This window comes from Anguilla anguilla, chromosome 4 (genome assembly GCF_013347855.1).
Source record: "Anguilla anguilla isolate fAngAng1 chromosome 4, fAngAng1.pri, whole genome shotgun sequence".
NCBI classification, from domain to species: Eukaryota; Metazoa; Chordata; class Actinopteri; order Anguilliformes; family Anguillidae; genus Anguilla; species Anguilla anguilla.
Genome location: NC_049204.1, coordinates 6,331,886 through 6,345,089, shown reverse-complemented (window position 1 = coordinate 6,345,089; position 13,204 = coordinate 6,331,886). Strand labels below are relative to the sequence as shown.

The 13,204-nt window shown below is 47.7% G+C and overlaps 1 protein-coding gene across 1 annotated transcript in view; it reads left to right on the top strand.

Moving 5' to 3' along the window:
• Nucleotides 1-10,820, top strand: part of zbtb7a (zinc finger and BTB domain containing 7a) — a 15,611-nt gene extending 4,791 nt beyond the window's left edge. Inside the window, exons 3-4 of the mRNA XM_035413284.1 lie at nt 510-1,438; nt 10,376-10,820. Of these exons, the coding sequence (XP_035269175.1) occupies nt 510-1,438; nt 10,376-10,820 (1,374 nt within the window). The remainder of the gene's footprint in view (nt 1-509; nt 1,439-10,375) is intronic.
• Nucleotides 10,821-13,204: the final 2,384 nt, after the last annotated feature.

The window sequence follows — 13,204 nt, the reverse complement described above, 5'->3', positions numbered from 1 at the left end:
TCCTCTTGGCACTGTCTGGATTAGTTCCTTCAAAACACACAAAAGCCGTTCCAACTGCCAGGCCGCACTGGCTAACAGTAAAAGCAGGTACACTGAGCTATTTTAACCACCAGAGGTGGGGGAAAGTCCAGGGGTCAGAAAAAGTAAGAGTTCTGCCATGTTTTGCTTCCACTCAGCCCAGCTGATTTCGCTGATTAGTTCTACCTCCTGGCTGAAGAATCACGCTAATTAACAAATCCAGGTGATTGGAACAAAACACTGGAGAGGACTTTTTTTTTTTAACTTTCTGAACCTGGATTTTATACCTCTGTTAATTGCTTCCAAGATCCTTTTTGATGCGTGGCCTCAGTGTTCTTGCCGATCAAAAGGCGTTAAAATAGAGAGCTGCAGAGAGAAGGAAACAGAAGGGTTGTGTACGTGTGAAGGCGGTGCGTTGTTGATTTCGGCGCGCGTGGGCTGGAGAGGGGGTGTAACTCTGTCCTGCCTGTCCCCCCCCCCCCCCCCCCCAGGTGGGTAGCGAGCGAGGAGAGGAGGAGGAGGAAGACGAAGAGCGCACAAAGGGAGGAGGAGGAGGGGAGCAGGGGAACCGGCAGCGGGCTCGAGAGTACCTGGAGCTTTTTGAGAAGGGGGGTCCCTGGGGCAGCAGCTGCAGCACACCCGAGCTCAGGGACGTACCCCCACACACGCACTTTAACCAACGCAACGGCGCCCCCGGCAACGGGACCCCCCCCGCCGGCCCCCCGGGGTACGCCCCGGCGCAGCCGCCCCCGGAGGAGGACGAGGAGGAGGACGAGGACGGGGACGGGGACGGGGACGGGACGCGGGACCTCCTGGCCTGGGCCCGGGACAACGGGGGCCTGCCCCTGCACCCCTTCTACGCCCCCTCCCAGAACGGACACTACTACCTCCAGCCGGACGCCGAGCAGGAGCAGGAGCTGGAGCTGGAGCGGGAGCGGGAGCAGGGGCCCGGGCGGGGCCGGGACCACGACGGGAGGTCGGCCAGCGCCCTGCTGCAGCGCATGATGGACTCCATCGAGCGGCAGAAGGAGCGGGAGATGGCGGGGGAGGAGGCGCCGGAGGGGGAGGACCCGGAAGTGGAGTTTTACTTGAATTACTTTAACAGCGCGCAGCACGAGGACGTGGCCTCCGTCACCTCCGTCACCTCCGCCGCCGCCGCCGCCGCCGCCGTCGGCCCGGGGCTGCTGCCGCTCTGGGCCGCCGCCGCCGCCGCTCGAGGCTCCGGGTCGGCGGGCAGCGGGGGCGGGGGCGGCGGCGGCGGCGGCGGGGGCGGGGAGAAGAAGATGCGCTCCAAGGCCTTCCAGAAGTGCCCCATCTGCTCCAAGGTGATCCAGGGGGCGGGGAAGCTGCCCCGGCACATCCGCACGCACACCGGCGAGAAGCCCTACGAGTGCGCCATCTGCAAAGTGCGCTTCACCAGGTGAGCTCAGGGGGGCGCCGTCGAGCAGGGCAGAGGGGGGGAAGGGGGGGAAGGGGGGGGGGGGGTCGAGGGGCCGTCGGGGCGCGGTAATGACCTAATCTCCCGCTCCTCGGAGTGCCGTTAAGAGTTACCCCGGAGGGAGCCAATCACCAGAAATGCCAATTTCGGGATTTGTAATTCGCATACCGGGTAATGGCCGCAATTCATTCGAACCTGGTGCTAAACAATCCCGGGCCTTGGAAAAGTGCCCTGTTCAGCAAATGGAACGACTTGCATTGAAAAGAAAATCAATTTAATGGTGTCTAATCTTAATGCAACACGCTGTTTACAATATTTTATTCTCCCTGCTCCATGCTGTGAGAGGCACCAAAATGTGAGCTGGGGGGAGGGGGGTGTTTCCAGTATTACTCCTTTTGAGTGCGCGTGTGTGTGTCTATGTGTGTGTGTGTGTGTGTGTGTGTGTGTGCGTGTGCGTACGTGCGTGTGTGCGTGTGCGTGTGTGTGCCTTTCATTTGAATGGGCTTTTACATTTTTTTACCAGTGCTCCTAATCAGACATGCAATGCCTGATAATTGTCTTTGTAGAAGGTCAGGCTGCAGTAGGCTTGTCCCAGGTTTTTATGGAGTCAGACCACATGACAAAGTCCTGGAGTTACGGTGCGGAGGTCTTATAAAAGTGGGCTGCAGCTCAGCCATTATCTGGGATGAGGCCTGCCATAAAGCGCTCGCGTCTGGTGGGTGGGTGCAGCGGGCCTCCGCCCTATCTGCACGCATGCAGTAATTTAAAGCGGTATCCCGGGCAACAGCGTCACTGCCCACTGCCTGTCTGTGCGTGTGTGTGTGTGTGTGTGTGTGTGCGTGTGTGCGTGTGTGTGTGTATGTGTGTGCGTGCGTGCGTGTGTGTGTGTATGTGTGTATGTGTGTGCGTGCGTGCGTGTGTGTGTGTGTGTGCCTCTCGCCGAACAGAGCCAGGGTGTGTACTGTCAGAGCAGCGAGGCTGGGCCTGTCGTCTGCATTGTTTCCTTTGTGTTACCGCTGCTGAACCCCCCTTCACCTCCCTTCACCTCCTCCTTCACTTTCCTCTTCACCTCCTCCTCCTTCACCTCCCCTTCCCCTCCTCCTCCTTCACTTTCCCCTTCACCTCCTCTTCCTTCACTTTCCCCTTCACCTCCTATTCCTTCACTTTCCCCTTCACCTCCTCCTTCACCTCTTCCTCCTTCACTTTCCCCTTCACCTCCTCCTCCTTCACTTTTCCCTTTACCTCCTCCTCCTTCACTTTCCCTTTCACCTCCTCCTCCTTCACCTCCCCTTCACCTCGTACTCCTTCACTTTCCTCTTCACCACCTCCTTTACGTTCTCCTTTGCCCCTTTCCCCTCTCCTTCTCCTCCTCCTCCGGATCATCCTCTAATGCATTAGGGAGGAGGGACATGCCGTTGGAAACGGACACAAGCTGAAAATGCCCCCGTGTACCCCGTCTGCGAGAGGGACGGTCTGAATTTGAGGTCTAAATGCAGCACTCCGGGGGAAGGGGGCATTGTAATCTTAATCCTATTTGATCAGGGTTAAGAGTGCACCTTGCACTGTAATAAATCACTCCTGTCCTTTAAATAATTCACCTCTGTCAGTGCACCACTTTGTTCCCAGGCCCTGTGTGCTGTGATAGGACAGAGGCACCCCTGGCTGCTCTGTCACCTTAGCTACCACGGTTTGTTTAACTGCACTCTGCCCTGGCCCCGGCGGGGGGCGAGGCATGGGGGCGGGGGGGGGGGGGGGGGGGGGGAGGTTAGATAAGGTTAGGCCTACAGAACAGGTTTGTCAAACTTCACGGTTGTGGAGCGCGGAGCGGGTCTCTCTGTTAGATGCAGTGACGCCTGGGTTTATCTCAAAACATTGCTAACAGTCACTCATTTTCCTGTTAAGGTTTTTTTACTTAATTTTTGTTTTTTTGAAGGAGAAGACAGTTTGTCGTCCTGGTGTGTTTTTTTTTTACTCTTTATTCAGACAGGGGGAAAGCAGAGAGGGTTGCAGATGGAGGTGGGATCTCGGTGCGGAGGGTGCCTTGGCAGGGAACTGAACCATGGGGGGCGGGCGGGGGGGGGTCAGGGGGGTGGAAGGGTGGAGGGGAGAATTTGTATATGGTTCGAGAATGGGCTCACGCCTAGAATTTAATGCTGCCTGTGTGTTAATGATAAAAAAACTAAACTTTATCTGGAACCAGATTTTATTTAAAGGAGTTACTCTCATAGGATTACCTCTCCGCTGCAAATACTTCATTTGTGATGTCGTTTCCTATCAAATATTTGGCGTCGTTCTTCTCATGTTACAAATCGATGTACAGCACTCTGTTCCTTTATGCAAGCGTGGACGTTTCCCCCCCCCCCCCCCCCCCGAGCGATCGATCGGAAACGCGCGGCGGCGGGGGCTCGGATCCCTCGACGATCTTGCTGACGTTGGTAGGGGGGCCGGGGATTCTGGGAACATCTCTCAGCAGTTTATGAAGGTTCGCTGTCTCACACATTCAGCCCAGACGCGCCGTTTCCTGGCAAAAAGCACGTAAGCTGTTTGCGTGTGCCCGTGTGGTGCTGCCTTCGCGTACGATATTTTAGAAATTTTAATCGTCTCGTTTGATTGAGCGTAATTTTGATGTCGACTGCATGTGCGGCGCTGTGAGTCGAGTGGACAAATGCTTTAGCAAAGTGAACAAAACAACGTGCTGTGAATCAGGATAAAGTGCAATATTATTTTGGTCTGAATAAGTGAAAGTGACATTATCGTCAAAAGGCATTGTTCACTTTCTGTTTTTAAAAAAAAAAAAAAAACTGTTATTACAGTTTCAGTGTATGTTTCCATTGGCCAGGACAGATAATTTTTTCTGTGCAATAAAGGATATTCACACATTTAGAAAAGTTTCTGACAATCTGCCAGCTTTACAATGGCAGATATGGGGGCATTCTGGGGTTTGTGGTCTAAACCGAGAAAATACCCTACAAGCAACTCCAACAAGCAGCTTGTACAATGGCGTTATGTTTCCTGGGGCTGCGCGTATGAACAGATTAATTTTTATACCATTTATTCACAAGTATAAACACACATTTCAGTTTTTTATATGGAGCACGTGGTTCTTTCCTTGGGGGCAGCAGTTTGAAGTTGCACGTGTTACGGAAAATAGCTGACAACTAAAAAAAATAATATAAAATGCTATTTTTGAAGAATAATATAGGTACCTCTGGTGGCATAACATTTCCCCAGCAAGCTGCTTTGGACTTGTTACTCCTATTTTCAGTCTGTTTTCAGATACATAGAAATAAAATTGTTCTATTTGTTTTATTTTTTTGCTGTACTTACGTACAGAACAGAAGGTCTTTTGTGGGACAGTGTGAACATAATTGCTGAGATATGTTCTTGAATGGAACCGTTGAAAAATAAATTTTTTTATTTTTTTTTTACATAAACCAGCAGTCATAATGACACTGCACTGGTGCACTCATTCGCCTAGTTTCACTCCAGTCACCCCAATGCTAATGGGTGCATATACTTATGAGACTTAATTACTCAGCTGTTTGCCAGAGAATTGCCGCCATCATCGACCGGTTGACCTTGCTGGGTGGACGTACACGTCCGAAGTGACCCTCCAGACACCCTGTGGTGCACCTGTTCCCTAAACAGTGTGTGTAGAGGGCAGACCTGTCTCTTCAGAGCTTGAAGTAAATGAGCTGTAATGTCCGTTTCAATCTCTTGCCTTTCTTTCCTTCGAGCTTACAGAAGTGCAAGTGTGTGTGTGTGTGTGTGTGTGTGGACATGTATTACTAACTTTGTGAGAACCAAATGTCCCGACAAGGATAGAAAGATGAAGAAAATCACGCAAGGTGGGGACCTTTTGCTGGTCCCCACAAGTTTAAGAGGCTGTTTTAGGGTTAGGACTTAGGGTTAGGGTTAGAATTAGGTTAAGGCTAGGGCTAAGGTTAGGCATGTAGTGGTTGGGGTTAGGGTTAGAGGTTACGGAATGAATGTAGTCAATGGGAAGTCCCTGCAAGTATAGCAATAAATTCTTGGGTGTGTGTGCGAACGGATGTGTGCACGCGTGCCTGTGTGCGTGTGTGTTTACAAAACTATCAATTTAGGTTTTATAGTTACGATAGTCACAAGTACCTTTATATATAATGTGTTGCAGTGTAGCTTTATACATACATGGTATTATATCTTGTCTTGTCGTTTACTGTATTTCCCCAAAGACTGAATTATGTTGAACACAACAAGCAGGATACAGGCCCTAAATTTTCACACGAGCTCTCTGGGAGGGGAGGCAGAATGAAACACGTTGCTGACAACCTGCGTTTGAATCTTTCCCTGCAGAGGAATTATGTAAAGAATAAACCACAAATAGATCTGTTGTCTTATAAAAATAAATCGCAAGGGGGTGGTTCAATGCACACTGTAGTCACTGTAAAAAATGTGGCCGGACGTAATAGCTGTTTACTGATCACACGTTATACACTATATATGTGTGTGTGTGTGTGTGTGTGTGTACATTTGTACTTGTACATCTATTAGGGCTTGTATTAGAAGGTATTCAATTTACTCCATTAGCTAGTTGTCTGCAGCCTTTCTAAGTCCGAGGACTGGATGCCCTGCGAAGATGACTTTTGTTTACAAAAATGATAGCCGATGATTAGTGTCCGAGCCAGATGCTGTTAAGTGAGCCATGTTACATTCCTAAGCAAATGTTGGCTAGCAGTTCATATCGCGGTCCTTGTTTGGCCAGGCAGTAAGCAGCTAATAAATAATTCAAGCTTGTTTCAGACTCGATTTTGGACAAGCAAGTCAATCTGGTCCAAAGATGTGTATAGTTCCACAATGTAAACATACTCTTCCAAAAGAAAAAAGAAGAAAAAAAATCACTCTTTGGAGTACACCAGACACAAAATGGTTTAGCTGCTGAAAATGGCAGTTTACTTCTTCGGGCCGCACTTAGGTATTACAAAAGTGACTTTATGAGCAAACCCGCCACATAGGGGATTTCGTGCCAGTTAAACCGCAGACAAGTGCGGATCAACAGCGAAAAGAGCGAGAGGAATTGAAAGTACCTCGGCCGGGTCTGAGACCAGTCTCTACTGGGTGACCTTCTAATGAGATATTGTTTCCGAGGTAGGCCGAGTAGAAGCGGCCAATTTTTTTTGCTCACCCTTTCAGCCCCTGGATGTTCGTTGTCGGTTTTTTTCCGCAGAAAATGAACACCGCCGAAATGAAAATAAGTCTGCATTGTTTTATTGCTTATAGGTCAAGTTATTTAAAATAATTTCAATAAAAGCTACATTAAAAATTATTTTATTATTTTAGTTGTGGTCCTCTTGCGCAGTAATGCAAAATGCATGAGAACCTAAATTGCTCCTTAACTAGCTGCGCTCAGTGCAGCTGCTGATTCAGCTATTCTACGACAGCTATCCTGCTACAGCTGGGTTTTCACACAGAGAAAAGTGCTAGACAGGTCCGACGCAGTTTCACTTCGTATCGCGAGTAAAACCTATTATTAGGCTACGACGCGCACTTCTGCATATATGCGGATTAAGCTAATTTCAAACAAACAGTTTTTTTCGGAAGCATACCCGAATAGCATACTGCTGTCCAGCCTTAGTTAAATTCACTGTAGACAGACTGCTGGTGGAGCTCTTCAAATTAGTTCCCATATCATGTCAGCTAGATAACCTAGCATCTACCCAGTTATGCTTTGATTGTGGTCTTTAGTAATAGCAATAGAAATTAGCACATTAATAGAAATTAGCACAATAGTAGACAATATTAGAAAAACCCACTATTTTTTATACTTTATGTTTAAAGTGACAATCTCGAAGATTTCAGTTTCGTTCTCTATGGCGGTGCCAATGGCGAGAAGCGGTAATTGCAGGTGTGTTTTTGGACCTCACTTCCCATAGATCCAACCGGATCCAACCTTTTTTACAGTCTCTGGATCCAACCAGTGTCGCCTGTGTGACGTACATACCCCGGCTTTATTCCTATCATTATAATGTACTGATGAACTCGATGGCAATGTAAATAACGGTAACGTTAAGGCCAGTTCAGATCAATGATTCGCAACGAGGCGAAACGGTTTTAGAATGTTGCAGAGCAAATTGCAGTGGTGTGAACTGGCTAGTAGCAGAGCCGTTGTCTGCCCTGAGGTTTTAAAAGACCGTCCTTGTCAAATCGCCAAGTGCAGTTTACGTTTACAATCAGACGTCTTGGAATTTTGCAAGTTGCACCCAGTCTCGTTGCGAATCATTGATCTGAACTGGCCTTAAGTTAGCTACACTGCAACGTTGCAACAAGGTAGCATTGCATTCGAGAGACGGTTTGCGAGGTCGGTACCGTTAGCTAACGTTTTTTTCTAATTGTTAGCCGACATTAGATTGTGTTAATTACATTAGCTAGCTAGCTAACGCAACGTTACCTGATATGAGAGATGGATACTGTGCGCAACGTTGTCTAAACTGTACAAAAACTTTTTAGGGTTCCATAACTCCCCCAACCCCCTCCCCTTTCTCTGTTATGGTAACACATGCAGACATCGGAAAAAACAGTACGGCACTCACACACAAGTGAGTTGAAGAGCGAGCCTGTTGCGTTAGTTCCGCCTACCCTCTCTGGCGGACCAACCACTGATGGGTGATAAAAAACGCGTCACTAACTGTGCGCCGCTTGTGATTTTTTTCCCGGGAATGTCGCCACAGACATCAAGTTTTTTAATCACGAATTATGATAATAATAATAGTATAAATTAATACAAAAATAGGCTCAATCACCATTGTGTTACCCAATGCAGCGATAGATAGTGACTTAAAAGACATTTATTTTAATGAAGGGTTTCAGTTGGAGGGTTTCAGTTGATAGGATAAGCCTTGCCCCATTACATTACAGGCATTTATTGGACACTCTTATCCAGAGTGACATTTACATTCCATCCATTTACACAGCGAGGTATACACTGAAGCAATGTAGGTCACGGGCGCCCTTGCTCAAGGGTACAACAGCCGTGTCCAACCTGGGAATTGAACCTGCGACCTTTAGGCTGCAAGACCAGCTCCTTACCCATTATACTAGACTGCTGCCCCACTTCATTTTTTACAGCACCACGCCTGCCCGTGACATCAGCTGAACCTTGAAGTCCCCTTTGGCGTAGCTTTTGGTTGAATTTACATGTTTGAATTCAGGAGCTGACAACGTATGTGCTGGTTGTCACTGTCCTGCATTGCTGTTGCATGATGGGAAGGGTCGATGTGTATGTCTTACTTGGGGAGAAAACTGGGGACCACAACCAACTGACTGATTACATTTGTTTTTCCAGCTGGAGCGTATTTCACAAAGCAGGATTACTGAGCTGGCTGGATAACTGTGCTGAGTAAAGCCCAGAACAGCTATTTTTTAATACAGTCCATGTTCCAGATTTGGGAGGGTTCCGGGTTTTACTCAGTGCAGTTATCCGACTAACTCAGTAATCCCGCTTTGTGAAACAGGGCCCAAGGCTGCACAATTTGAAAGCGGGTCTAAATCATGTGAAAGAAAAAAAAATTGTTTCACCTTACCTTACCTGGTTTGCGTAATTGTTCATATTTAAAGTAGAGCAAAAATAACGTCAAGCAAGTGAGAAACCAGCAGTGTTTTTACCAGAAATCAAGTAAATCGGGTCTTATCCCATGTAAATTTAAATGTATAGTCTGTTTGGGTTTGCTTCCATGATGTAAGAACTTGTAAGCAGCTTGACTGAAATACAGAAATTCAGTCTTACTTGTGCACCTGTATCGATGCTGTAAAATTCAATAAGGCTGGCCACAGCGTAACACCATTCACAAGAAGAATGCTCCAATGTGTTAATCTTTAAAAAAAAAAAAATCGAATTAGGATTAGATTTCATGTATGATTAGAAAAATCTGCCATTCATGTTTTTTGTATTTTATTTTATTGACTTGGATAAGAGCATACATTTCTTTGAAAGGATATGAAGTAACTGAAGCATCCGATCAAAATTAATTTTAAGATCCTTATTTCTTCTCCATATGTATAAATTATTTGACATTTATTTGCCTTAAAATGCTATTCCTTTCTTGGATCACAAATGGCCCGGTGGGGCCTACCTTTACATCCGGAACAGGCTGTCAATGATTTGGAAATTTGGAATTCGGAAATTATTTTAATAAAAATGAAAATGTGAGAGAACACTGCAGGATGGTCCAGCAAACATCTAGCCTTGCTCTGATATTCGCGTATGCTGAACATTTTGCTCAGTCTGGTAGACTATTGGCCCACTGGCTTATATGAGCCTAGTTAATTAAGAGCTGAAAAGATGTAAATCATCACTGTTGTGCCAAAACCTCATAGCCCCCCAAAAAATGGAATTCTGGGAAACAGCAGAGAACAGCTTCTATTGTGCACTTATCAACATAGCGTTATGGTTTAGTCATGTGGGGAGACTGAATTAAATTAAACCACATTTAGTCGTTAAGTTACGAAACGCTCACAGTTCACAGACCTGGACGCGAACTTTCAAAAAAAAAAACAACGCAATGACGCAAAAGTGAGTGTGTGTGTGCGTATGTGTGTGTGAGTGAGTACGTGTGTGCATGTTTGTGAGTGAATGAGTGCGCATGTTTGTGTTTGTGTGTGAGTGTGTGTGTGTGTGCATGTTTGTGAGTGAATGAGTGCGCATGTTTGTGTTTGTGTGTGAGTGTGTGTGTGTGTGCATGTGTATGTTTGTGTGCGTGTGTATCTAGGCAGGATAAACATCAGATCTTACATGTTCACGTGTCTCTAGACAATATAAGCATTTAACCTCACGTTCACATGTGTCCGTTTGGTCAGGATAAGTGTCTGATCTCATGTTTGTTTGTGTGTGTGCGTGTGTGTGTGTGTACGTGTACACACGCGCGCGTGTGTGTGTGTATCCAGGCAGGACAAGCTGAAGGTCCACATGCGGAAGCACACGGGGGAGAAGCCCTACCTGTGCACCCAGTGTGGCGCGGCCTTCGCCCACAACTACGACCTGAAGAACCACATGCGCGTGCACACGGGCCTGCGGCCCTACCAGTGCTCCAGCTGCTTCAAGACTTTCGTGCGCTCCGACCACCTGCACCGCCACCTCAAAAAGGACGGGTGCAACGGCGTGCCCTCGCGTCGCGGCCGAAAGCCTCGCGTCCGGGACCCCGGGCTCCAGGAGGGCGACCCGGGGGCCCACGCCGTGCCCGTCCCGCGCGGCCGGGGGCGCCGCCGTCTGGAGGCCGCCGCCGCAGCCGCCGCCGCCGTGGCCGCGGCGACGCGGGGGGACCCCGGGAGCCCCGCCCCCAGCCACGTGCAGCGGGAGGAGTCGGGGAAGGCGGGGAAGGCGGGGCCGTGAGACGGACGGGGGGACGGCAGCGGGGACGCTGGACAGCAGAAGAGTGCGGTAATGGAAATTAAGGAGAAAATTTAAAATTGAAAAAAAACACACACAAAGGCAAACAAAAAAAAAACAACAAAAAAACAAACAAACAACTAACTCCTCTATAAAAAAAACCAAAATCAGGGTGTCACAAAATCTAATCTTAATTTTTTTTTTTTTTCTCGCTCATTTGCTTTTGGAACACAGAGTTGCCGCGCTTACGGTCAGTGGTCTGATGAGGAGGGAAGAACACTATAAATCGCACGCTGGCTGAAGGTCTGGCCATTCTGAACCATTTACTGGTGGTTCGGGGTTCTCTTTCTTCATGTTTCGGGCGAGAATTGCTTTCCCGTGTCCAAGCTGGAACGGGAGTCTTAAGTTCAACTATGCAGCTGATAGATTTAAAGGAAAAAGCCTTATTTAAAAAAAATAAATAAATAAATAAAATAAACGAGAAGGAGGTGTGACCTGCACTGTTTTAAATGAGATTTGGCCTGCACGCTGAAATGGGAAGCCGACCAATCGACTTCCGCGTTTGAAAACATCCGTAATGAGTTACTATGCTGTTGAAAAAAAAAATGTATTGTTACATATCAATACAGTAGTATATGCACAAGAGAGAGAAGAAAAAAAAAACCCACACAGTGGTTGCACTGCCCTGATTCAGAATGTTCCAGAAAGATTCAGACCAGCTGATTTCAGTGTTACTTGCTCCATAAAACAAATGGTTTCATCTTTTTAAAAGGTAAACGTCGAGTCGAATCCACGTCTGGGGGCTCTTCTGATTTCGGGGATGGGGATGGGGACGGGGATGGTAAGGGGAGGACGGTCTGTGTTTCTCAAGCACTACCACCATCGTTCTGCCAAAAGGCAATGACACGCTGAACCTCCCCCCCACCCCCCACCCCCACCCCCAGCTCACCCCGCCCAACCTTTTCACTTGTCAACATTTTTATTCTTCCTGATCTGTCTTAATTTTTTTATTGTATTTTTTTATTTTATTTTTATTTTTTTGCGTGTATTGTTGTTTGTTCCTTTTGAGTTGACTGCTTTGGGTACTTGACACTTTAAGTTTGTAAACGTGTATATATGTATATTAGGTGGTGATAATATTGGCCCCCTCTTTTAAGCTGAGGTGTAACTACCATCCGGGTTTACCTTTTGACTTGACTTTAAATTTCCCAGAAGTTGGGTTCGGGGCGGTGTTGCAAAAACTGGAAAGTGTAGAAAAGCGTTTGATTGACTATAACAAACTCCTGGCCTGACCAAACACATTCTCAACCGATTTTTTGACATAGAGCTCCTGCCCAAAAGATAGAGATTGACATCTCCTCGGTGTACAGGTGTGTCGGTCTGAGGGTATCAGCCTTGCATGTGGAGTGAACAGGGGTCTGTTTTATGACCAGCTGGTGAAAGACAAACGCGGTAAATATTCGATAGGCTGAGAAAAGAAAAGGAGAGATGGGCACCTTTTCTTTTTCCTTTTGTGTTTTTTTTTTTTTTACTTTTTATTTACAAATTTGCACATAGAAAATCTACGAGAAATCTAAGAGAGAGAAAAAGTATAATTTAAAGAAACAGAAGGAGAGGAAGAGAGGGTTTGAGAGCATTTAATTTAAATCCTTTGCCCTGGGGACCACAAAACCATGAAACAACCTGTAGGATGAAGAGAGCAATAAATACCTGTACTAAACTGGGAGGCCAAATAAGGGCACAGCTGCAGCTGCATGGTGGGGGTGGGGGTGGGGGGGCGAGGGGATGGGGGCGTTTCACAATGTCTGTTGCATTCCAAAATAGAATCCAATCTTCCAAAAAAAAAAAACCCGCCCCGTCTATTTGGCGGGATATTGCAAAATTGGGGGCTTCTGTTACTTACTCGTTTTGCCAAGATCCGATCGCTGAGCGAAGGTCCTGCTTAAGTAGCGCGAGGCTCAGGCTGGACCGTGCAGTCGGTGGAGCGGCCAGAGCTAAGTTTGGCGGGCGCCGCGGACTCCGGCAGCCACATCAAGGGCAGGCTGACTCACCGACTGGGAGAGGCAGCGCGTCAAATCCGCGGGCAACGTTTAAACACGTCCCCAAAATTCTGCAGCGCGAGCTCGCGCGCGCGCGTGTGCAACGAGTCCAGACCGGAGGTAGGATAAAGTCGGAGAGCGTTCGCGTATCTCGTTGCGCGGACATTGATAGCGCAGATCGTTGGCCCCATATCTCGCGATTATGCCGCTCCCCTTTAGTCCGGATAAGCAAGTGTGGTTTTGTGTGTGTGTGTGTGTGTGTGTGTGTTCAGACACACCCACGGGCTGCAGCGTTGGCGTTGCGGACCTGTAGACCCGTTTCAGGGGCAAGGAGAAAGCTACCGGCTT